General features: G+C 44.1%; 1 protein-coding gene across 1 annotated transcript in view; it reads left to right on the plus strand.

Moving 5' to 3' along the window:
• ATP8A2 (ATPase phospholipid transporting 8A2) overlaps positions 1–27,447 on the plus strand; it is a 1,954,943-nt gene that overhangs the window by 1,887,359 nt on the left and 40,137 nt on the right. The window contains exon 36 of the mRNA XM_069202231.1: positions 15,380–15,471. Within this exon, the coding sequence (XP_069058332.1) occupies positions 15,380–15,471 (92 nt within the window). The remainder of the gene's footprint in view (positions 1–15,379; positions 15,472–27,447) is intronic.

Here is a 27,447-nt window from a genome sequence, read left to right on the forward strand (position 1 = left end):
TTAGCATGCAGTTGTGGTCATCTGGCTGGAACCTCCCTCTAACGTGCATGGGACAAGGGAATGTTTTCATAATAAAACAGCTGGTGTACTAAGAAAATGTTGCCACGTCAAAATACCTGTGTTTCTGTGTAGTGTACCACATGTACCGACAATCCTATCTTTGCTGCAGTCTTGAGGAAAGCACAGAGTGAGAGTGTGTGTCGCTAAAAGATGTAATGCTTTCCGAGGCAAAAGGACCACTTGATAAAGAAAATAAAACAGCACCACAAATGTGGCCAATTCTAAAATAATAAAAGTGAAGCAAAATAAAATGTAATTAGGCTAAAGGGCACAAGCAGCAGGCCTAGTTACTAAAATAACGTGCCCAGAGACATCACTAAAATGGCTATCCAACACCCTCCCCTTGGTGGTTCAAGGTGGTAAAAGCAGCCTAGTATCTAAAAAATAAAAGCAACTGAAAATGCAAGGCTTAAAATGGCATTTAAAACATATATACATACATTTAATTAATGACAAGTGAAAACACACTCAAGCATGTAAAAGATATCGGAAAGGGCCAATTTAGAGAAGTGGTGCTTAAAAATCCAATTTAAAAACCATTGTCATTTTGAAGGTCTCCCATTACAGCTGGGACAATTGAGGCAAGGAAATGTTCCACTTCGACAGGTGGTAAAGTGACCAAATCAGTCCCTGATCCTGAGCTCCTGCTGAGGCAGCAACATTCTGTGTAGTGCCCGATGTTGAGTTAAGAGCTACATGATCCACAAAGGGCAGCTCATAAATGGCTTCCCGTGGCAAACGCACCCTCAACCCGCATGTCTGGTAATGAGCCCTCAGCAAGAACATAAACAGATCAGCATCCAGTGAAAGTAAGCACCGCATAGAAAGACAGATTTCCAGTGCACATTCGAAAAGGCACCAGAGGCACTGGAACGTGGAATGCACACAATCCAAAACCAGTCTGAATGACAGAGACCACTTGCACTCCATTTCTTCTAGGATTGATGGGACAGCCATTGTGTATAAAAATAGCAACAGCAAGATGCCACCTATTAAGGCCAAGGTAATTGGAAATCCCCCGAAAATACTTGAAAAGGTTGAGTGTAGGCTGAAGGTATTAAGCCAAATATAGAAGGTAAGGTGTGAATGAACGGAGCCTGAGGGTAGGTGCTGCGTTAGGACACCGACACATATACAAATTTGTTGTGAATCGGGCAACAGGCCTACGTGATCCCATGGAGCCCTTCCTCTAGTGGAGATGGGTGACTGATAGGAAAAAGCCAGTCCTGTTTCATCCTAGTAAGTGACTGATGACGTCTTGACTGTGAACGATAGATTGCAGGAGTCTATATATATTTTCTTTTCACCTTGGTTTCAATTGAAGAAGTCCAATTATTTAATAGGTCCTGAAGAAGCGTCATAGGATCCTTTTGGGACCATAAGAAGACGTGAAACATGTCGACCGCATATTAAGGAATTTCGGATAATTACCGACTTCCTTTATTCGATTGTCTTGTGTGAGTGTTTGAGCATTATCTCGACTTTCACTCCCTTGCCATTTTTTAATCTTGGCCATATCCCAACATCAAAGAATAAAACAATTAGTGAGGGTCCTGAGCCAATTTTATCCTTTACTCTTGTGTTTTCTTTCCCCACGGACCCATACTTGGCTCCGCGGCATCATCGGCAAAACAAAAGATCTCCGGCAAAGAGCCCCCCTTCGGGGGTAGCCCGTCAGACATTGCAGCGCCGGTCTGACGAGGAGCTGTCCGATGATGAAGCATGACACCGAGTATGGTGTGTGAGGACTCTTGCTCCTGATGATCAGGACTCTTTTACTCCTTCTCCCTATTCCTTTGGAACAGTGTATCTTATTCTATTATTAGGTTCTTTGGAGGATATACACTGGACCATTAATCCTCCTATCCCCTCCTTTTGTTTGAAGTAAGGTGTGAATGAAACCAGAGCCAACAGCCTTAAAGAAATGTACAATCCCAGTAGTACTGGATGTGTTAAAAATTAATCTCATGAGCACACCAAAGTGTCTTGGAAAATTTGTGTTTAAAAGGGACTGTATTTCTGCGGATGACCTCGCCACTTGAAGTGCATAGGTCTCGCGTGCAGATGTGAGCGCTACATGTTTTTGAAACAATAAAGCCTTTAGTCTGCTTAACCTGTCATAATTCACATGCGAAGTAGCAATTTGAGGCCAAATACCTGCTACTTTTGTCTGTTGGTTAGGGGGAAAAAGAACATTCCTGCAACAGGTTACAGTTTGGGAGACCGAAACGCCATAAGCTATTCCGCATCCCAAAACAGCTCTCACTGTTAAGAAGCACATAACTTCCATTTGAGAGCACCTGGAATGCAAGTCTAATCAAGAGGACTGGAGCTCCCTTCAAATAGCTAGCTAAAGTTGCTGCTGAAGTGTTACACACTCCATGCAAGGACAGCTGCTTTCAAACCTTTGAATGGCTTACAGAAGTCTCACATTCACTGCCGCTAAGAAATAATCCTTTCATGCCATTGATACATTTGTACGCGAAGGGAAGCTCCCACACCTCATGGATGTAACTATCTCCCAGCCTTTCATATCTGCCTACTGTAATGTGATTTAAGCAGGACGTGAATTGCAGTGTTGAAATAGGCAGATTAATAACCCCGTGTATTCAGCAGATGGAATTTCAACGACAGTAAAAGGCAACTTTTCTAACTTCTCGATGTTTAGCATAACATAAGTCGCTTTCTTCTTAGCCATTATTTGCTGTTGTCATGTCAAATTAAATGCTGAAATATATCCCTTGCGCTAATATGTTGCCAGGGACCGTGACCTTATTTCAATGTCTGTAGTGTCCAACCCAACTGCATAATGGACCTAATCTGTCCATGTTGTAAGAATGATATGTCCATTTGCACTATGTCTATTGCAGAAGAAACAATGGGGGTGATTCTAATTCTGGCGGGCGGCGGAGGCCGCCCGCCAGAATTCCGCCCCCATAATACCGCTCCGCGGTCAGAAGACCGCGGACGGTATTATGAGTTTTTCCCTGGGCTGGCGGGCGGTCTCCAAAAGACCGCCCGCCAGCCCAGGGAAAAACTCCCTTCCCACGAGGATGCCGGCTCGTAATCGAGCCGGCGGAGTGGGAAGGTGCGACGGGTGCAGTAGCACCCGTTGCGTATTTCAGTGTCTGCAAGGCAGACACTGAAATACCTTGCGGGGCCCTCTTACGGGGGCCCCTGCCGTGCCCATGCCATTGGCATGGGCACGGCAGGGGCCCCCAGGGGCCCCGCGACCCCCCCTACTGCCATCCTGTTCATGGCGGCTTTCCCGCCATGAACAGGATGGCGGTAGGGGGGGTCAGAATCCCCCATGGCGGCGCAGCAAGCTGCGCCGCCATGGGGGATTCTGAGGGCAGCGGTAAACCGGCGGGAGACCGCCGGTTTACCCTTTCTGACCGCGGCCAAAGCGCCGCGGTCAGAATGCCCTGCGGGGCACCGCCGGCCTGTCGGCGGTGCTCCCGCCGACCCTCGCCCCGGCGGTCGAAGACCGCCGGGGTTAGAATCAGCCCCAATGTTCTTTAAAGTGTATATGCAGTCGTACAAGGTATGAATCCCATTATCTAGAACAGCTAATGCTTTCTGTAAGTTTTCATGATCTGTTTGCCTTAACCGGGAAGCAGCTTCTTGGTGGGAATGTTTCTGAATTTCATTATAAATGGTATATAAGAAGCACTTTTTCCGTTGTTCTTCTGGGGCCTAATAGGAAATCCTGCAAGTCTGTATTATTAGACAAGAGACTGAGGTGCTCTTTAGCAGCATCTCGTGAAGAAGTCTTTAACCATTGCTTGCAAAATGTCCCTAAATTGTATGTTGTTACTATACCCGAGTGTTCTGATGAGACATAGCGAGGGTCCGGCCTCATCATTCCAAAACCCCCCCACTGGCGTTCAGAAATCGTGCATGACAACCATTTGTGTCTACCGGCCACAATAACCACGCACCAGGAAGTAAAAGTGATGTGTTAAATGTTACATTTTGGACCCACCCATCAAGCTGGTCTTCAGTTGCGTTAATATATTTTTGCCATTCATAAAATTTAGCAGGGGCAGGGTTACTGGGTGCATTCAAGTCATTCTTAATTTTTGCCAAGCCTAAACAACTTGTCTCTTGTACAGTTTCTTTTAAAAATATCATTTGAACAGGTATCAGGCATGCTCTAAATAAAGCTTTCTTGGCCCTTATTTGCCAATTTTTAGCTCCCTAAACACTCTTTAAGTCAATCGACTTCAGCCAATATTCATAGCCTTTTTATAGCCAACCGGGAAACAAAGAAATCAGACTAAATCAATTTTGTGTGAGTCAATAAAACATGGTGCATTTCCATCACTGGCAATTTGAAATACTATGACTCAGCATTTTTTACATCATGCCCAGAAAAATATGCAGAATATGTGTATGAATTCCCTATTGGCGGAGTTGGACAATGTTCTCAGTGCGTGCAATTAAAAATAGTCTTTGGGGTGCTCTCTCTGTGGATGTAGTGATGTCCACAATAAGTATAACAGAACATATCTCCAGAATTTTTCTTTGATTGCTAAACATCCTCACTTTCAAACACAGTAAAATATTCTAATTCAAATAACATTGAACCAACTGTTTTTATATCCCAGTCATCAGAAACAATCCAGGTGTTATGACAACATTCATTGAAAGCTTAAATACATATGGAATTTGAATAACCTCCATCTGGCTGCATATATCAAAGGATACTCTATCCCAAACAATCGGTATTGGCATACCTGAAATGTTCACAAGGGACAAGTCTCTACGAACCTTATGGGAGGCAAAATGTGGCTTTAGGACCTCATTCACCAATTCGACTGCTGAGCGTTCAGTACGGTAGTGAACATGTATCCATAAGAAAAAGACGATGACAAACCCAATTCAAAGAAGGAAGGCAAGTACAGTTAATAAAAGCCACAGATAGTTCCATCTGATAATGAAATAGTTCGTTTTAAGCCAATTTATCAGGCTAGGTGCTCTTGACAATCTTGTTGCAGAAGAAGCAGATGAATTGGTGAAGGTGTCATTGATGTCGGCAAAGTATCCAGAAGCAGTTTGTGCAAAAATTGGAGCCGTGTTTGGAAGAGCAGAACTGGCAGAAGTCTCTCTTGGTGGTTCATAGTAAATTAATCCATCCGCTTCCATTGTATTTTAGTTACTTGTCACAGAAGAAGTTAATGGTACTAATGAAATATCATTTTCCACCCTCCCCAAGCTTGGAGAGGTGTCAGTGTTGCTGGTCAAAACCTGTAGTGAAGCATCTTGGTCTGTAGTGAGAGGGAGTCGGGTACTACCCAGGAGTCCACTAGTTCTGCTGTGCAGGATCGGCCATATGGTGTAGCTTGACATTGTTGATGGAGACAAAGTGATTTTCCTTTAAACCAGGCAGCGGTGGTAGTATGATAGTTCTGGTACCGTGTATTCCCGGGACTGGAACCAGTGCACGATAAGTAGGACTGAACTCCTTTTTCACAGGACTTTTTTCATGCACTAGATCCCAACTTTAGGAATCCAGCCTGTTTGTGTTATTAGTGCATTCCCTATTCCGAAGAGCGCAGCACTGGCAGATGCGTTGTTGTCACAGAACTGTTGTAAGTCACGTTCATTTATGTCAAAAGGTGTTTCTGCTGCCTCCGCACCAGGACCATCAAGATCTGGAACATACATGCAAGTTCCGAACAGGCATTTATATGAGGTACACTCTCCCAGGGACCTTCTGTGCAGACTATGAAGTGTTCTCTGGACTCCATACAGGTGATTAAGCCAACTCGGACTCATGCCTAATACTCTGACTGTTAAGGATTGCTGTAAATCTCTGTTTCTTTGCTCAATGACACTACTTCCTTGGGATGAAATGGAGACGAATAATACAGTTGGACCCCTAACGAAGCAATGACGTCCCTGAGTGCCGTTGAGGAGAAAGCAGGCCCCTGGTCTGAATGGAAATCCGCAACTGCATATGTGCCGATAAAGACTTGCAAATCTTTAATAACAGTCCGAGCGTCAGCTGAGGGTTGTGGCCACACCCATAGAAATCTGGAGCAGGCGTCAACAGTGGCTAAGATATATTTGTATGCACCATCAGGTGTCAGGAGACCACAGTGGTTCAGGTCCACACATTGTAAGGGTTTGTTGGAAATTAGGACGGGTGTCTGCGGTGGGTGTTTGACTGTGGACCCTTTTATTTGTTGACAGATGTCACAGTAAAGGACATAATGCTTCTCTATTTGTATAGACCTGGCCACCAGTAACGTGTTTTCAACAAACAAATAGTAGCCGCCACGCCAGCATGGGCAGAAGCAACACCCTTGTGCGATGCTTTAATCAACTCAGGTGTTTGATCTTTGTTGGGGATCACATGATAACCCACCTCTAGATATGCAGTAGGAATATTTACCAGGATATGCCTTTGGCATTTGCTTGCCGTCAGCCGCAGCTTTCATATCAGTCAGTGTTTCATCATCCAACCTCGTCCATGAACAAGTTATTGCAGCAACAGAAGCCATAACTACTGCTGACTTGGCTGCTTCATCAGACAAGCTATTGCCAGCAACGTGTATTACAACACATTGATGTCCCAATGTATGAACTACATGGACTTTGGGTAGCGTTTCTTTCAGATCTGCTACTTTCCCCCACAGTAATTTGTGTTTAATGGTGTTACCCTTTGACTCTTTGAACCCATTCTGGCCCCAGTACTGCAGATGTTCATGAAAGGACTGTACACACTAATATGAATCGCAAACAGTTAATGTTAACTGTCCTGGATCTGTGTGTTCCAGTGCAATCAAAGAGCCCTGAGCTCTGCAAGCTGTGCAGTGTAGTCCACTAAGGTCTGCGTATAAGTGTGTTGTGGATGGAATTCACCATCTTTGATGTAACAACTCACGACCGCACATTCAGTGAGTATTGATGTTTTGTGCCTACTGCAGGTTGGGCTGAGCCATCAGTGTACATTATTGTTTGATATTGTTCAATAGGCAATGTGTTTGCTGGAACTGGATATTCAAGTTTGTATCGTACAAATTCTTGGACTGTGATTTTGGGTCAAAAACACAGTCAACATTAGTGGACGTAAGAGACGTTGCCCGTTAAATCCAATGTGGATGTAGTGCCTTAGTATTAGGAATGCTGGCTTCGGTAACAGGCTCAAGGGCTGGGATCAGAGATACGACAATAATGTGTTTCCCCTGGGCCAGAGGTCTCTCTTTAATGACAGTCATCTGACAGTAGTCAGATTTTTTTCTGTGGGAGCAAAGCATTGTTCTGCTGTTGAGTACAAATGTGATTTGTATGCAATAGGAATGGTATCACCTTCCTTGAACGTTACATAGGTGAAACCAATGGCGCCAGCAATTACTCTGATGACCAAATGGTTTTTCTTGTTTCTTGTGTATAAGTGTTTAGCTGCAAGCATGTCTTGTTGTAATGCTCTGAGAATGCATGTGTGTTCGACTGTCCAATATTTGCTTGTAAAGTCAGGGTGTATTAAATCATATAGTGGTTTAATGCATTGTGCATAATCTGGAAAGTATGTTCTGCCACAATTTAAAAAGCCCAACAGTGACTGGAGCTTTTTGATGATATTTAGTAGTTGTAATTGTGTGCATTTTTCTCATAAGTGGGGCACTGGGCACTTGCCTTCTTCAAACAGTTTGTATCCTAAAAATAGGACACTAAGGAATGCTATTTTTTTTAAATTAAATTTGTAGCGTGATTCAGCAAATCCCACAGCAATGCGGCCCATTTGTCTTACAATTTGAACAAGATCATCATCCGTAAGGTAGATATCATCTACATAGGCCAATGCCTCAGGGTCAATGTTATGTAAAATTGGAGTAACACGAGCTGAAAACAGTCCTGGCCTGTTTTTATTCCCTTTTGGGGTGGGTAAAACCTGTTTTGGGGATCCTAAGGAGCTGAAACTTGATAAGTTCCTACTTTCAGCCGCTATATTTTGGCAGAAAAAAATGTTAGAAATATCCAAGGTTGTTTTGTATTTTTTGCGCACTATTTTGTTAATAACTGCTGTGGTGTGTGCATTTTGAATGGCAAATATGCATGTATGACTATTTAAAGGTCTGTAGTCTAAGACTATTCTATATGAATGGTCCGGTTTAGTTATTGGGAACAACAAGTTGTTCATTGTTGTGACACCGGGCTCAATTACACCTAGTACTCTAGTGGTGTGAGAATTTCTCTCACAGGTGCTCTAGCTTCATGCTTTATTGGGTACTGGGGTTGGGATGTAATTGGTATGATGTGGTAGGGAGAACCTTTGTCCCACCCTACATGACTGCAGTATAACGTGGGGGCCTGCGCCTTTGCCCAATCAATGGCGCAAGCCTCCCAGAGCTCTCTGGGAACAAGGGGAGAGAAAGAGGCTTCAATTACCTCTTCCCCATGTGGGAGTTTACGTACAAATTCAGGTGGCCAATCCTTTTCGGCCAGTAAAATATAAGTGGTAACAACGCAATCTCTTCCAATTGTATTGTTACTTTATACACCCTGTCGGGTGTGAAGACGCACATGTCTGCAATCTCGACTTGTAAAAAGTCATCAGTTGCTTTCACCTCCAGATGGTCTTGAAGATGCCAGCAAATTATTGTGACCTCTGCCACACTGTCTAGCAGGGCCAGTGCCCGTGTCCTGTTCTTCAGTAAAGCTCTCATCCTGAGTAACTGCTGCCACTTTTTTCTTTTTGAATTGGGGTTTTCGTTGGGGCAGTTTCTCTTCTTTTTTAACAGAAACTTTTGACGAGCTTTGGGAGTCCTTTTTCGGTTTCATGTACTCGGTTCGGTAGTCTGACCACCCACCTTTCTCACTGCGTTTATCCAGTGAGTCCTGAAAGGTATGAGATTGGCGTGTATCAGTATATTGATATCTATCAGGAGCTATTATATTATCTCTATTTCTAAGATTATAGCGATTTTGAGGGGACTCCAAATGCGGAGATTCTCCCCTCTCTTTTTTAGGTGTATGTTTTTGTTTATCCCAGTGTTTTATAGAACCCCCAGGTGGTTGCTTGGTAGAATCCTTATAATAACTTACCCTGTAATTGTGGTTTGCTAGGTCTGGCCCCCAGGCTGACCTGACCAATGCTAGAGTAAGTTTTGGTGATAATCTTTGGCAGCTCGCGTTCTTGATCCTGTTCAGGAGCGATCCGGAGCCGCATGCACACGGCTAGGGCTGCTGCTTCTCCTTTAGGATTATTCAGAATTATTGAAGACACAGTGGCAAAATTGCCTTTTAATTTCATTCCAAAATCCAGGTGTGGGGCATACTCATATTCATCTTGAATTTGTTTTAACACTTCCGGAATTTTGGCAAGTGTTGGTGTACCTTCTGCGGTGGTATAGAGCGTGGCAAATACTGTGCCCCATAAATTGCAGTTATCTACTGCGGGAACCATCCCAAACGCAAGCACATAGTGAGTATTCTATGTTTATCCTGAGGTCCCGTGTGGGGAAAGACTGCTTCCAGTGTGTTTATTTTTTTAGCTAACCAAAACAGAAATTCTTCTCATTTGGTGGGGATTGAATGGACAGTTGCACGGTTAATGCCTCCTGTAACTGCATGTTGTTGCACTGGAGAAGCTCGTGCTGGGTTAGTATTTAATCTGTGCATTACAAACTGTACTAAGAGTCTATATATCGTTGTAAGTTCGACGTATAAGTGGGTAACCTCAGCTACGGCTAAGGTGGCTGCGTCAGGATGTGGCGTATAGGTGGCCAATAAAGGCCAGGTAGGACTCAAAGGACCTAATTGGTAGTATTATGTGGGGTAGGGTGCCATCAAGCCAGTTCTTATGGTCTTGATAAGATAGAAGTATCTCTAAATATGCATAAACTCTGTATTGCACAAATGTATTTGTAGGAGTGTAATGAAGCAATGTGTTAGTGTTCTCATTGACTGCTGGAAAAGTGACCCAAGAATAAAATATTTCTGTTCTGTAGCCTGGATGAGTCTCAACTACAAATGTTATAGGACACCCTGGGCTGTGAGACCATGAGCTAGAAAATGAGCTGTAAGGGGAGGTTGCATGTTTACAGCAATTGCTATACGTTGCGGGTTTGCCGTGGTAAATATACCTGTTCAGAGATAAGGACACCAAAAACTGGGGATTGATCCTTTCAAGGTTTAAGCTTGAACAACCTACAGCTTTGGCTAGGTAGTACCTACCTAGCTGAGGATGAAATTCTCAATACAACGGACGTCTCTGTATATAGTACTGAGGTGTGTCTAGCATGTAGTGATACAGAGATACTTAGGAAGATCCGAAAATTTGTGCCTGACCAAAAATTGGCAGCATCATATCACGTGGGCTCTTATTGTCCTAATGAGGCTGTTGGATTTGGGCAGCAGTATCACCTGAATTGGGGGAAACTGAATCCAATCCCACATCATGTGGAAACTGACGGCCTAATCCATTTTCCGGCTAACTAGCAGCGCCTCATCTCTGCCCGAGAGGGATGAATTGCGGCAACTGGGCACATGACAAGAATGACTTATCAGGAAAATCGTGGTAGATCAAATCTCATCCTTTTCTCCCAGTAATGAGAGTCACACACATGCAAAGAAAAACAAAGGCAGAAGATAGTGCAATAAGATTTATTGAATCAGCTGCATCTTAGATACAATAGCATGAAATGCAATATTAAGAAATGATGAAACATGCTAAAAGCAAAATTGTGACAGGAAAAGTAAAACACAGAAAAAGTCCCACCATACTGCAACTAGGCACTATATATATGTGGTTCTTACCTAAGCTACGTTAGAGCACAGTGTAATAAGCCCTAATCAACCCATCAGGTTCACCTCGTGGGAAGACATCATCCCCCATACCTGAGTGTGCCTATTGTCTAGAGAGACACCATCCCCAAATAGGCCAGGAAAGCGGTAATCTCGGCAAGCAGCTGTAGCGAAGTCAATCAGCATGCGGTTGTGGTCACCTGGCTGAAACCTCCCTCTAACGTGCATGGGACAAGGGAATGTTTTTATAATAAAACAGCTGGTGTTTCCACCATCAAAATACCTGTGTTTCTGTGTATGTTAGAGACGATGTGCACCACTTGTACCGACAATCCTATCTGTGCTACAGACTTGAGGAAAGCACAGGTGAGTGTCTCGCTAAAAGATATAGGGGGTCATTCCAACCCTGGCGGTCATCGACCGCCAGGGTGGATGACGACGGAAGCACCGCCAACAGGCTGGCGGTGCTTCCCTGCCCTACCGCCGCGGTCAGAAAAGGGGATCCGGCGGTTTCCCGCCGGATTTCCCCTGTCTGGGCTGAATCTCCATGGCGGCGCTGCAAGCAGCGCTGCCATGGAGATTCCGACCCCCTTCCCGCCACCCTGTTTCTGGCGGTTTTTACCGCCAGGAACAGGATGGCGGGAACGGGTGTCGTGGGGCCCCCTAACAGGGCCCCAGCATGATTTTCACTGTCTGCTTAGCAGACAGTGAAAATCGCGACGGGTGCAACTGCACCCGTCACACCCCTGCAACACCGCCGGCTCCATTCGGAGCCGGCTTCTATGTTGCAGGGCCTTTCCCGCTGGGCCGGCGGGCGCTCCTTTGGCGGGCGCCCGCCGGCCCAGCTCCTTTGGCGGGCGCCCGCCGGCCCAGCGGGAAAGCCAGAATGGCCGCCGCGGTCTTTTGACCGCGGAGCGGCAAAATGGCGGTGACCGCATGGCGGGCGGCTACCGCCGCCCGCCGCGGTCAGAATGACCGCCATAATGCTTTCCAAGGAGAAAGGACAACTAGATAAAGAAAAATAAAATGGCACCACAAGTGTGGCCAATTCTAAAATAATTAAAATGAAGCAGAATAAAATCTAACTAGGCTAAAGGGCACAAGCAGCAGGACTAGTTGCTAAAATAATGTGCCCAGAGACATCACAAAAATGGTTATGCAACACATCTAGACCTAATTTTCTATAGCATATTTACTGCTAATGGGTGTAAGTTTTAGCAACATGCTGGGCCTCCTAATGAGTCTAGGGTTCTATATATAATTATATATTTGTATATAGTTTTAAGAATAGTAAATCTATACTTGCCTACATATATATTATCTTCACAGTTTGGTAGCCGATATTCAGGCTATTATATTTCTGTAGAAAGATATTTTACAATTTGATATGCTGGCATTAAACCAAAAATCGTCTCTTACTCTCTGTTCCTGGAAATAGAGCTTGTGTCATGTGTCATTACTCCTAGTTTTCACCTGTTGTTCCCAATTAGATTTTCAGTGACTGGAAGGTGTGACTGTGTTAATGCAGAGAATAATTTGCATGACTTTTGTGGTTGTAGTCTCCAAAGTTCTGTTTAAGGAATAAATCAGACATACTCCTGTGCCATCTGCTTCCTGTTTTCTTTGAAGAAGTATTATCCCATGCCACTTTCCCAGGGGTTGCAGACAGCACAGACAGATTTAAGATAATGCATTCTTCGGGCCACATAGCTCATTAGGTGATGCAGTCTATGAACCCCTTCTTTAACGCAAAGCTGGTGTCCTGGGAGCCTCCTTTACTTACAGGTATTCTCAAAGAGCATGCAATTTACCGGGGCTGGTAAATAAAATTGAGATTAAGCACAGTTTGTATCCTATGTATTTCTCTGAACTAAAACCTCCGGATAATATTCCTTAAGACACGATAGTCATCCTCAGGAGTACTTTCTGGTTTTCCAAGAATATCAAGCCATCAGCAATCACTCAGCTCAATTTACGAAATGCAGACAGACCGCATATTCTGTATTTCGGTTCATTGATTGAATGGGAGGAGAATATTTTAAGCCTGTTACTGGCTCAATGAAAAATCATGTTTAAATTGAAAGGTTTGAGAAAGCTCATTGAACTTGTGCTCTTGAGTGAAATGGTGTTTCAACAATGTTTTGAATAGTCACTGACAACTTTTTTGAGTATTAGGGCTGCACACACCATGATAAACTAGATGAATTAAATAATTATGGCCTATGTGAATCAAAAACAACATCCCCATGCAAATCCCAAACCATGTCATCATGAAAAACAATGGTGAAAATGTTTTTGTCCTCACCTCATAATCACAGTATGTGCGCAGCTTAATTTGACGCAGTGGTCACAGGCGGGGCCTACCAACACTCATTTTTGTGGACCGGTACTTACTCTTCCTCGTTAGACTTAGACCCAGAATAAGAGAGAAACAAACACAGAAGGAGAAAAGTAGAAGGAAGAGGAAAAATGATAAATAATGACAAAGGGATGAAGTAAACCCACAAAAGTGCAACAAAGGGCTGTATATGAGGTGTGGTGGATGGAAGAGGCATGTGGTGGAATCAAGTCTACACCACCTTTGTATCGGCTCCTGCTGAGGGATTCTGGGAAAAATGTTGGTCATCAACACTAATTATTTTACAAATTAAGCACTAAGCATATGCCATGTTTAAGGAATACCTAATTGAGTGAGATGTCCTTTTCTGTAAAAGAGGAGTGCAGTCCTCTTTGAAACTGTTTTCCAAATCCTCTATCCTGCAAACACATTTGATATCCTATGAGTCCTGTTTGCTTCCGGATTTTCCTAAATAACAAGCTGACAACTCAGCTTATCGAGGACTTGGAAGTGGATCAAAGGTTACACAGAGCATGCACAGCATAAATCTCTGAGAAATGTAGTGTCTACATCCCTTTTCTTGGAGATACAGCTGTCTTCTTGTAGTCCTCTCCTCTTTCTCCTTCCCTCTCAGAATGTTACCCCTGTGTAGCTTGTCAGGGCTGCTAAGTGTGATTAAAACCTCAGGGAGCGTGTGTAGCATGGCTTTTTAGTTGATGTATATAGTGTTATGTTATAAAGTTTTTATGTTCCACAATGTTCACTCTTTCCTACAGCATCTCAGCACAGTTTGGGCCAGATTTACTCAAAAGTAACGCAGCACGGTGCTGCGCCAAAATTGCCAGCGCCACACTGCATCACTTTAGAAACACTGGTGATGCACTATATTTACTAAAATATGGTGCACCCCTGTGTTTCCCCATGCGCTGGTACCTAATTTAGCTGCCAACGAAGGCATCCTTGCACCCTAGTGCAAGGGTGTCTGCGCTGAGTGGATTGATTGTTTATGTGCAGAAAGGTGTCCCTTCATGCACATAAACAATCTACAAAGGCAATTTGGCACTTCTATGTGTGCAGCAGTATGCAGCATACATAGGAGTACCAAATCATCATTTTTGAATGCCTGTTTATGCGCAGGAAGGCATCCATTCCTGCACATAAACAGTCATTCATGGCCTTTTGCTCTTTCTGTGTGTGCTGCAGAATGCAGCATACACGGAAAAAGCAAAAACGAGGAGGAACAAAAGTATTCCTCTTCGTTATGCCATGCTAACGCCACCCCTGGGATGGCGCTGCCACAGATTTCAGACTTGTAAATCTGGGGCAGCTTCAAAAGCAATGGCTGTGGTGGTAGAACACCCACAGCAACACCCGTTGCATGCCCCTCTGACGCAGAAAAGTGTGTCGGAGGGGCCCATATTTACAAGGTGGCGTAAAGCCACAGAAAGTGGTTTAGCGCCGCCTTGTAAATATGGCACACTGCACAGCGACATTGGAGCATCACAAAAAGTGATGCTCCTAAGGCGCAAGGGCTTTGTAAATCTGGCCGTTTGTTTGTTAGGAGCCTGATAATGGTTTTCTCATGTTCTGGCCCATTGGGCTATTGACCGTGTGTCCCGCCATCTCAGTTGGTAAGTCTTTGTTGATGGCCTGCAGTTTCCCTTTGCCTTCTTGCAAATTCAGACAATGTCCATCGAACATAGGCTTTGCAAACAGTAACACACAGTGCTTGATTCGTGGTGATTGCCAATGGTGGTCACAGGCACCAACTTTTGAGAATTGGATTTATTTTTTATCACCAGACTTTGGCCCAGAGCAAGAGTGAGAAAAAGAGAAAAGTGGGGAAAAAATCAGAATGGCAAACATAGGGTAGGAGCCTACAAGAATGCGCTTAAATGACAGGAAGTGTAGGGCCTTAGACGAAAGAAGCATGAGGCTTAAGCAACAGTTGGTAGCCTTGGTGAGTTGGTATGCGCCAACTTCATCGTTCGGCAGCACCAGTGGTAGATTCCCAGAAAAAAAAACGTTTGGGTCCCTGCATTTTAGAATTTGTTGTCTTTAAATTTATTTCTGGTGACAAAATGATTATGAAATTAATTTTGTAAATATCATTTTGAAAAACAAAAGTTTTCCTTAGCATCCTTGGTTTAGAAAATGTATGCTCCTCTGGCCTGCTGGGTCAGATAATCTGAACTGTGTACTAATGCATGTTGGATTACATTGCAGCCTGAACGAACGTGACCACTTGTTGAAGAGACTTGGCAGAAAAACTCCCCCAAGCCTCTTTCGAGCACATTCTGTCCAGCAAAGTGTATCATGTAAGTACTCGCTGGTAAATAATGCAGCGCGAGCGTCTCACAGGAATCAGCCCAGACCATGTTTTAAGTTTAATTAAAGAATGGAGTCAATCGTAGAACTAATCTGGTAGCCGGGAGCTGGGCTGCTGACAAAAAAACACGAGACCGGCTCGGAAGCGAGTCGTGTGCCTGACCCCTGGCTAGCACAGTTTGCGTGTAGATAATTCCCTGATTCTCCTGTGATAATGGCGGTGGTGGCGGCTCTCCTGGGGCAAGCAGGCCTCTCTGTCTGGGAAGGCCTCCACCCTCTCTCCCCCTACCCTCCCCCGTGCACGTCGTACTCTCTCACACAGACGCAGTCCCGGGGAGACTGCAGCTGCCAGAAACGGAAGGTGAGCGCTGATATTCAAGGAAAACACCCGAAGAAGCGAAATACAGCCGAGCGCCCTACATAGCTAAACTTTTGACTCCGATATTGAAATACTCTTCCTCAGGAGGAAAGACCGCCTTGTGCTGCTGCCTCGTTTGCTGGACTCAACAGCGCATTTTTAAACTGAATGTAAATATATTACTCTTGTTGAAAAAATCTGATTACAGTTGTCCAGCTTCTTGCTTATCGTGTGTTTAATAAGTCCATTATTGTGTTAAGCGTCAAAAGAAAAAAATAACCTTTGTGACGATAAGCTAATTAAAACACATCACGGGCTCTTAGACTGAGCTTTACGATGGGGAACTTTCTCACACATATAATGACATACGTCTAGGGTTGCAAGGAAATTAAGCAGAGTCACAAACTTTTTTGTGCGAAAAGTCGTTTGGCTCCTCTCTCACAGACAAAAGATAAGTGGAATTTTATCCTTGCAAATAGGATTTGTGAATGCTGAAATCCCTCCAGCGTGGTAGGATTTCCAAAATTACAAAAATAGGGTTAGTGGAGGCTTTGTGGGTGTTTTTGGGTGGGTCTACCTGCAAAATTAGATGAACACCCATATATTAGTAGTATGTTTAGGGTATTCACATTGCCCACACAGGTAGTTTTGCATGGGAAACGCTCGAAAATATGCTCGTTTTCATGAGCGATTTCCATCGTTGTGATGGAGAGGGAATACCTCCCTAGTTGCCTGTGCAAGTGCTAATTTGTGTCCTGTTCCTATATGCAGAAATGTTCCTCTGTTGTAAACTCCACATGCAGGCAGAAATGTTACAAATGTGGGTACTCATGGAAATCTATAACGTAGGAGAGCTGCAATTGTTTGCGAATCCAATGAAAGAAAGAATTACTTGCTTTGTCCGAATGTTATGGGTCTGGGGGAAATATTTTCAATAGTTTTTTTTTATGGAGAAGGTTGACTTTTTCAAGGAATGCACAATACTATCCTTATTTGTTAAATGAATAGTTCTAGATTAATGTCATCTCTTAATTCTGGACATGCACAAATTGTGCCACCAGAATCAGGACAAACAAAAATATCAAAATGCTCTTAATACTGACTGGCAAAATACTGACATGGCATAGATTTACTATGCTAACTCCACATTGTCACACACATTTGAGGGGCATGAACTATTGTCGTGGTCATAAATAATGAGTGCATGCTGACACTGTTGAGGGGAGGAGTAGGATTCTAGAGGTTAAGGGCCAGATGTAGTAACCGTTTTGCATGGCGCAAACTGTGAAAATCGCAGTTTGCGCCATACAAAACGGCAATTGTGATGCACATTCCCATTTTGTGAGTCGGTACCGACTCATAAAATGGGAATGCGACTAGCAAATAGGAAGGGGTGTTCCCTTCCTATTTGCGACTTGCACCGTGATGCAGAATTGCTTTGTGACCCCAAAAGCGGTCGCAAAGCAATTCACAGTTAGCATCCACTTGAAGTGGGTGCTAACTCATTCACAAAAGGGAGGGGGTCCCCAAGGGACCCCTTCCCCTTTGTGAATGTCGCTATAAATGTTTTTTCAGAGCAGGCAGTGGTCCAATGGATTACATTCACATCCAATGGACCACTGCCTACTCTAAAAAAACGAAGCCAAATGGTTTCATTTTTATTTTGTATTGCAACTCGTTTTCCTTTAAGGGCTGCAGTACAGAAAAAAAACAGCTTTATTGAAAAAGCAGTCACAGACATGGAGGTCTGCTGTCTCCAGCAGGCCACCATCCCTGTGAGTGCAGGGAATCGCAATGGGGTCGCAAATTGCGACCCACCTCATTAATATTAATGAGGTGGGTCTTTGCGACCCCCTTGAGATTCGCAGAAGGTGTCTGAGACACCATTCTGCATACGATTTTGCGAATCAGAAATTGCAAGTCGCACCGACTCGCAATTTTCGATTCGCAAAATCGCTTTTTGCTACATCTGGCCCCAAATTACTAAAATAGCTATATTGCTGAATTTGGAAATGAAGCACCCAAGTTCGGATTCTGGTTTCACTATTATACCAAACTTATAAATCAGCGTAATGTGAAATCAACTGTAAATTTGGAAGGTACTAATTACTTGTCCACACGAACTCCCATATCTGTTCTGGGCCAGGCTCCTCACACCATGCTTTTCATGTATAGGAGAACCCTATGCATGCAATGCGTCTGTTACAATGATGAGTTCTGTAGACTGCTCCTCTTGTTTCTTTGAGGTATCTAAATTACATTTCAAGATTGTGTATTGCTTCTCTTTGTGCGGTTCTAAGGGCACCCTCTTTGAAACTCATCAACCTGTTTCTTGAAAAATGTTTTGTGCATCCTCTCCTATCATTCCACTCAGATGGCTCTTCCTCCGTTAGTATGATATCCACTTTGGGTCCCATGGAACTGATACTTCTATTTTAACAGTTATCCTTAGTTTTGCGACAGTTCCATGTTCTTCAGCTAAAAAACACCCATGGCCCAGAAGACTTACTAGCGAGACACTTTTTAAGAGCAATCTTGCAACCCTACCTCCTCTGAAATCCCCTTCGGTTATCTTTGTACCTCTGGGATTCCAGGCTGGTAGACATATTTCTTCGGTTTTGGTACATTTATGCTGCTGTCAGGAAATGTGATACATAATTTTTATACTCCACAGTCTCCATTTGTCTCCACATTACTCTTTGCAAAGGGCATAGGCTTTACATATCATCAATCTATGTAAACCACTTCCAGTATGCTTCTGTTACACCACTGCCAGAATAGGCCACCAGCCCCATCTAACCATCCCAGGAGCAGGGCTCTGGCAGATAACATTTCTTACACCTCTGACTTTTCTTCTGGAAGGCATTGGCTCTTCCCCCTATGGCCACATGATCTGCCTGCTACAGACTTGGCAATTTACTTTTGAATCTCTTCTTTACCTTCCCTAAAGATCGTTGAAGTGGACACAAGGCAACACGTCCAGCACGATACAAAACCTTCTAAATAAATCATTACTGTGATCTGATGGCCTATACGGCTTGGGTTGTGGTTTAAACACCTTAAAGACAATAAATGTAATAATGTAATAATCATGCTTTCCCTGCTTAGCTCACTTCTGTGAGTTCTTCGATAGTTACCTTCGATCTTTGTGCTTTAGGGTCCGCCGGTTGGTTAATGTGTCAGTTTCCTTGCGAAATTGATATAAAAATCTCAGATAAGACCTGTGTTACCAAAAATTGTCTGCCATAATCACAGAAGTAATAGAACCTTATTAATAATGGTATTGCTGGTAACTCTAGAAGCATCCATGATGCCCTTGTGACCAAAACATGTGGACTCATCAGCATGTCAGTTTTGTCAACTAACCCTATATCTGTCCATGTCAACAGGTGGTTTGTGCTTATGTTCCACTAAATTGTTACCAGCCTCTTCCTGTCAGTATTAGTATGCTTTCTTGGATTGTGGGCCAAAAGGCATCCTCGAGCACTCTTCCAAGCACTCCTACAGGCAGCGTCCAGTGGTGACCCTTCAACTGATGGTCTAACTCCTGAAAGGAATGAGTGGATAGTTACGAATAAACTGAATCTGGAAACTCCAATGCAACATGAAGATCATAGAAACAAAAATGTTTTGCCAAATTTGGCAAAGGACATTTTCAGATATCATTGTGGGGGTGGCAGAATATTGTTCCAAGGACCAAAGGGTGCTAACTTGAAAGTTATGATAACGTAAGCCTGTGTGTGAGCTAGTCATGCATAAGTTATTCAACTTTTGAATTGTATCTATGACTACACTTCAGGGAAATTGAAATTCTGGGGGATATTTACAAAGAGTTCACACAAGGCATCACATCAAGTAAAGTTGCCGAAGTGCATTGTGTAAAGAGAAGAGAGCAGAACTGCACCATATCTACTTCAAAGTTGCAATTCTGCTCTCTTCCTGCGCTGGCCACTTGTGGCTGTCATGCACCAATGCAGTCACCCTTACACCATAGTGCAAAGGTGTCTGCATTGTACTCAGCATAGTTTTTGTGAAGAAGGGCTCCCTTCCTGCACAAAAACTATCATTTAACACATTTTCCTTTTTCCTAAAACGATGGTTTAGGCATTTGTCTCTTTCCACGTGTGATACAGAATGCAGCACACATGCAAAGAGGAAAAAAAAGAAGAAATGAAAGTCTTTCTCCTCGTTATTCCTGCTGTAGAAAAATTGCTTGTTGCAGTTACCCCCCCCACACACTTTTTGCCTGATATTGATGCTGACTTGACCGAGAGTGTGCTGGGACCCTGCTAACCAGGCCCCAGCACCAGTGTTCTTTCACTAAAAATGTACCATTGTTTCCACAATTGGCACACCCCTGGAACACAGATAAGTCCCTTGTAAAAGGTACCAGTGGTACCAAGGGCCCTGTGACCAGGGAAGGTCCCTAAGGGCTGCAGCATTTATTGTGCCGCCCTAAGGGACCCCTCACCCAACACATGCACCCTGCCATTGCAGATTGTGTGTGCTGGTGGGGAAAAAAAGGCAAATTGGATATGGCATCCCCCTCAGGATGCCATGCACACAAAATACTGCCTGTGGCATAGGTACGTCACCCCTCTAGCAGGCCTTAAAGCCCTAACGCAGGGTGCACTATACCACAGTTGAGGACATAGCTGCACGAGCAATATGCCCCTACAGTGTCTAATCCATTCTTAGACACTGGAAGTACAGTGTGGGTGGCCATATTAAGTATATGGTCTGGGAGTTTGTCAAAACTAACTCCACAGTTCCATAATGGCTACACTGAACACTGGGAAGTTTGGTATCAAACATCTCAGAATAATAAACCCACACTGATGCCAGTATTGGATTGATTAAAACATGCACACAGAGGGCATTTTAGAGATGCCCCCTGTATTTTACCCAATCTTTCAGTGCAGGACTGACTGGTCTGTGCCAGCCTGCTGCTGAGAGACAAGTTTCTGACCCCCTGGGGTGAGAGCCTTTGTTCTCTCTGGGGCCAGAAACAAAGCCCGCACTGCGTGAAAGTGCTTCACACCTCCCCCTGCAGGAACTGTAACACCTGGCGGTGACCCTCAAAGGCTCAGGCCTGGTGTTACAGTGCCCCCAGGGCACTCCAGCCAGTGGAGAAGCCCGCCCCCTGGACAGGCCCCCACTTTTGGCGGCAAGTCCAGAGGGATAATGAGAAAAACAAGGAGGAGTCACCCCCTCAGCCAGGACCACCCCTAAGGTGTCCAGAGCTGAAGTGACGCCCTCCTTGAGAAATCCTCCATCTTACTTTGAAGGATTAGGACCAATATGGATAGGGATGTGTCCCCCCTTCCCCCCAGAGGGAGTGGGCACAAGGAGGGTTAGCCACCCTCAGGGATAGTAGCCATTGGCTACTGCCCTCTGACCCTAACACACCCCTAAATTTAGTATTTAGGGGCGACCCTGACCCCAGATCATCAGATTCCCGATGACCTCAAGAATGAAGAAGGAGTGCTGAGCTGAAAACCCAGCAGAGAAGAGAAGGAGACACCAACTGACTCGGCCCCAGCCCTACCTGCCCGTCTCCTACTTCAAAAAGCTGCAAGAAAAGAAGCAACGCGTCCTGCAGGACCACTGACCCCTGAAAAGCCTCCAGGGGACTGCCTGCATCACCGAGGACCAAGAAACTCCTGTGGACAGCGAACCTGTCCAAAAAGAATATCAAGAAACCAACTTTAAAGGGACTCTCACCCCACTCCAGAAGCGTGAGTCCAACTACTCTGCACCCAACGCCCCCGGGCCCGTGTCCAGAGAAAACAGCTATCCAGAGAGGACCCCCAGGTGACCCCGATGACGTTTCCACCCTGGGCTGACCTCTGCAACCCCACGACGACACCTGCAGAGGGAATCCCGAGGAACCCCCTGACCGCGACTGCCCGGAACTAAGCTATCCAAAGCCTGGAGAAGCACTGCACCCACAGGGCCGTGAGAGACCGACCACCAGTGCAGCAATTACCAGCAGGTGGCCCTCACCCTAGCCCGGTCAATGGCTTGCCCGAGAGGCCCCCCTGTGCCCTGCCTGCTGCGCCTAAGTGAGCCCCGGGTCCCTCCATAGAGTTCTATTGAGAACTCGACGCCCTGTTTGCACACTGCACCCGGCCGCCCACGTGCCGCTGAAGGTGTGTTTTTTGTGCCTACTTGGGGCCCCTCCAGTACTCCTCCAAAGCCCCCTGGTCGGCGCTCCGACAAGGCCGGTACTTACCTGCAAGCAGACTGGAACCGGAGTACCCCCTGTCTCCATAGGTGCCCACGTTACTTTGGCTTCTATTTGACCTCTGCACCTGACTGTCCCGGTATTGCTGGTGCCGGGTGCTTCGGGTTGCTTTGAACCCCCAACGGTAGGCTACCTTTGCCCTGGAGACTGAACCCGTAAGTGTGGTACTTACCTCTGAAACTGTACTGTACTTACCTCCCCCTGGAACTGTTGAAAATTGCAGTGTGTCCACTTTTAAAATAGCTTTTTGCCATTTTAATGAAAACTGTGTACAATATTGAATCTGTTCAAAGTCTCAACTATTACTATTCAAAGTACCTTACATTTAATGTACTTACCTGCTAAATGAATCTTGTGGTTCTAAAAAGAAATTAACAAAAGGATATTCTTTCATATAAAAACCTATAGGCCTGGAGTTAAGTCATTGAGTGTGTGTTTTCACTTATTGCTTGTGTGTGTACAACAAATGTTCAACACTACACTCTGATAAGTCTAACTGCCCGACCACACTACCACAAATAGAGCATTAGTATTATCTATTATTGCCTCTGTCAAGCCTCTTGGGGAACCCCTGGACTCTATGCACACTATACCTCTTTTTGATATAGTATATACAGAGCCAGCTTCCTACACCCACCTCAAAGAGGTATAGGATTTTGGTGCAGATCCCTGTCTACAATTCTTTGTAGACAGGGATCTGCACCAAAACACATGGGTGGTGGCATGGGAAGTTCCATGCACCACCCATGGAATGCACCCTTAACACAAAGTAGCGCAAATCAGTACACTGCATTACGTTACTTTGGGTTGCTAACCAACACAAATTGCAATTTGTGTTGATTTGTAAGTCCCAGCAGAATACCTAACGTTGGATTGCATTAAAAACGTTACACAACCTTTGCACAAACGCTTTGTAAATTCGGGCCTCTGTGCTTTGTGGAACATTTTGTTGTAGCCAGAGCTGCCGACTTTGGTAATGGGAACCAGGTTTAAGTCCCTGCATCAGTTATACATCCTGTAATTCTAGGCAAATCACTTAATCTCTCTGGGAAAATAAATAAGCAGACCTTATGTAATGTAATCTGATGGTCATGTAAAGCACGTCAGTGCCCTTTGGCCGAGTTTCCCTACATAAAATTTGAAAAAAAAAAAAAAAAATGCTTCCATTACTCATGTACCCTGGTAGTACATTTAGGCCGGACACGGGTTACTGAGCATGCTGTGGCCGATTCGCGACTGGGCTAGCACAGCTCACATCATCACTGTCTGGTAAGCCAGATTGTCAGAAGGGATACTGTTAAATGTTGAACAGACTGCTGTGCACGTGCGAATTAAGATTTGATTCAAATAACACCTGGGTGTTTCTCCTGTAGCATCATTCTGGGGACCTTCATCCTTTTAAGAGGCACGAGTTATGCCACTCAGATTCACAGTTAAGCAATCTTGATGAGCAGTTATTTTAAACGTTAGCACTAATAACAGAAGAAATGTGTTTTTAGACATTTCTCTTTGGTTTTCCAATTAGCACTTTGCTCAGCTTGGAACATTTTAGTGGTCCAAGTTTAGATATGATTGCCAGGTTTGCGCAGGAGCTTTTTAGGTGACAGTCTCCTGTTGTCAAAAACGACAAAAAAAACAACTGAGATCTCCTACCCTGATATTGATTGGATGAGTCTAGAGAAGTGGTCTTCAAACTTTTTAAAGCTGCACCCCCCCAGTGGAAAATAAAATCAGCGAGCCCCTCACCACCCCCTTCAGAATCTTTCACAATTTTTCTAATAAGTTGGCAGTTTAATTATGTCTATACTTGATTAAACATTGTAGTTAAGTTCTGTTCCCTTTTTAAAAATGCAATCAAATACACAATTGCCAAACATACTATTCTGGTCAGACATGCCTTCCTAACATGTAAAAGTATCCTCAGTGTTATTATTAGAAATGGGGGTAATAATTCAACAATTATATGAATTTTGCGGGCTTTCTATGCATGATATTGCATTTTACCCTCTGCTCATTAATGGTTTGGGGACATATTTGAATGTTTTTTTTTGTTTTACCTGTACTTTGCTTGTTTTAGGTTTTTCCTGTAACAAAAGAAAGGGATGGGGGTAGGGGTTCTGAAAAATATTTGGAGTCTCTTACCTTTTGACACATACTCCCAGCTAAGATATAAATGACAGAAGATGGTAGAAATGGCCCACTACAGAGCGGATTAGTGACACTAAATTTTTCTCCTTAAAACAAAGCACTGTTATCAGCATAATGCTTGTTTTGGCCAGAGCCTTGTGCCCCCCTTAGATCACTTGAGCCCCCCTTTGTAACTCCCCCCCACATTGTGAAGATCCCTGATCTAGAGTTTATTTTTCCACCACATCTGTGCTAACGTTTTTTAGGGATGTGTTCAGACTGCGTGTATTTTCTCCTTCTGATGTAATTTCAGCAGCCTTTCTCCCCTTCTTAAGACTAGACAGACCAACACCTTTCTACAGTCTCAGTTCCTGTACCTACACATAGTGGAAAATAGAACCTGGCTTGTTTGCAAGAACATTTTGCCCGTTTGCCTGGATTTATAATAAATAGAAAGTGGCCTTTGCATTCTGTTTGTTGTCCATGTCCAGGGAACTTCTTATTCTTCTTCCTCTCTAATATCCTTTCCAACGATATTCTAGGTGCCCCCTAGTTGGCTTTCTTCCTCTATTAAACAGATCTTCTTTGTGGTCATACTGTCACTCTTTCCATGGCCACAGGCTTACAAACCACATTTTAGGACTTTATTTTTTTTTTACCTTGCTACATAACCAGAGCAGTGTTTGTTTTTACTAGGGGTGAGTGTTGAATGATAAATTATAAACTATGTGCAATTATGCCAAATCTGGTTGTATCAATTATCTCAGATTCCCAGGGTAACACAATCAACTTGGATTGTAGTAAATCGTCTGTTGACTGATACAATTGGACATCATATAGTTAGAGATAGCTTGTCATGTATATCACTGCCATGACCCGGCTCTAGGTAAGCATTTGAAGTTTAACAAAAGTTGATGACTAAATCTGTATAATGATGGCCAGTCGGTTCCATGTTTGTTAGGTTGCAAAGGTTCTTTAGAAAGAAAAGGCTACAGGCCCAATTTAGATCTTGGCAGAAATGGAACTCCATGGCAGCGGCAAAGAAGTTCCCTCCCTTCCAAGACTATGGTTCGCCCCCATTCTCATGTAATTGCCACAGGAGCACATCACGAGACACTGTTTCAAAAGAGGTGCTTAAATCTAATAGAATAAGCAATGCAGAACCTCCCTCATCAACAGTTTGTTGCAAGGCCTCTGACACTTTGAGAAGAGTAAATTAAGTATGATGAGACGGTCTACACCCATTCTGCTAGAGGTCTAACAGCTGATGCTTCTTTAAGAAGTCCACCAGAAGGTTATTCATGTTTTCACCACTTTAACCAAAAAGGTAGGAGAGAGATGAGTCAATACTTTTTGGGCAGGGCAGTGTCTAGCATGGACTTTTTTAGAAGTGGAATGACTTTGGCTTGTTTGCCTTGCAGTGGGCACCACAGGAATGGATCTAGAAAGATTAGCTAAACTTGCAAAGATGGGTATGAGAATATCCTCTGCTTCAAGCATCAGATCTGGTTTTAGTGGTTCATCAGAGGGGTCTGACCTTACTTTCCACATAAGGACTTTAAGTGAAATGTTATCCAACAATTCAAACTCCACCAACCTGTCCCACTGTGACACATTCCCAGTCTTTGGATTGGGTCATCAAGCATTAGGCATGAGGTTATGACAGGGAAAATGTACACATATGTTGTTATCTTTTTTAATAAAGTGATCCACAAGCCTCTTCTGTTGTCATTGAGGTAAAACTTTGACAGAAACTAACAATGCCAACTGGCGTGCCTTGTTATGGCTGCATCCGAATCTGATACGAAGCAAGCTACTCATGCAGGATCAATACGATACGTGCATTTATTTCAAGAAGTAAGCAATATACAGTGGGAACTAACAGACCACCATCCAGTCCCCCTCAGCTCCTCCTGCAGTGTGCCCTACGCATGCACCCGTCTCCATTTTCCGCCATTCCAAACTACACATTCCACAGAAAGTTGCCATTTATTTCATTTCTCAAAGACATACTCCAAATTGGGGTCTGTTTTTAAAAAAAATGTACAATCAGTGCCCCTGAGGCTCTGGATGGTTTCTCCCAGCATGTGAGAGGCATAGGTGTTTTTTCCTACAGAGGACCATCCTTCTCTGGCAGAAAAATACACAGAAGACATAGCATTGGGAGGCCAAACCAAGCAATGAAGGCTAGCTCTTGTTCAGCAGGTGGGCCACAGGCAGGGTATATCCAAAAACTAATTTGGCTGAGAAAGTGCCATCAGAAACATATTGTTTCCTCTAGCTCTAAACGAGGTGCAGGAATGAAGTTTTGATTGGACAAGGCATCCACTGAATCTTGCAAATTCTCTGTTTCCTCTCAGTTCTTAACTAGGCACTAACTATTACTTTACTATCATATTTACATGACACAGCTCACCTGGGAGTTAAACACAGCAATTGCACGACCAAAACAGTGGCTCAAAATACGCTTGAATTGCATGGGAGCACATATACACGGACAACTGCAATATTTAAAGCTCTTTTCATACACCCACCTACCCCACAGAAAACATTGAGCTGCAAGTGACTCAACATGCTATCACACATCCCATCTACTGTGGGTCTGCTTCACCCAGGAAGCAGTGAGTCCATACAGTAAGATTGCAGATGCATTGCAGCTTGCCCACAATCAGCAGGTGGCTTCTTCTGGAGGTGAGAATGCCCTCTAGAAGGCTAATACGTGATCTGCAAGCCACATGCAGCACAAAGTAGGCCACTTTGTTCATGGCAAGGAGCTAGTTCATCCATTCATTAAAGAGTGAGTGTTTATGTTTCTGTGAGGTGTGGGTGGATGCCATACCTCCTGGAACTATAGCCCTGATGTCTTCTCTGCTATTGTGTCATGCAGTTCTAGCACACGTTATGCCACCCATGCATGTGGCATTACAGGTGGCCACATGTGGCTTTTGCCTTGAGATTGAACTTCGTATACCATCCTACTGCAACGAAACCCCAAGGCAACAAAGGCAATGTAAACTAATGTTTATTGGGCAATTATGGTGTTTAAACAGAGGTCCATGTACCTAGACCAGAACACATGCATGAGCCAAGTCAAAACACAACGCCAGGACTCTGATGCAAAGCAACCTTGTGTTACACAACATGGCCTTAAATAGATGCTGCCCAATCTTGGATGACTGTGTGTAGCTTCTGCTAAACAACTGCAACAACTATTGGTACTAGGAGTAATCAGGC

The sequence above is a fragment of the Pleurodeles waltl genome, chromosome 8 (assembly GCF_031143425.1).
Source record: "Pleurodeles waltl isolate 20211129_DDA chromosome 8, aPleWal1.hap1.20221129, whole genome shotgun sequence".
NCBI lineage: Eukaryota > Metazoa > Chordata > Amphibia > Caudata > Salamandridae > Pleurodeles > Pleurodeles waltl.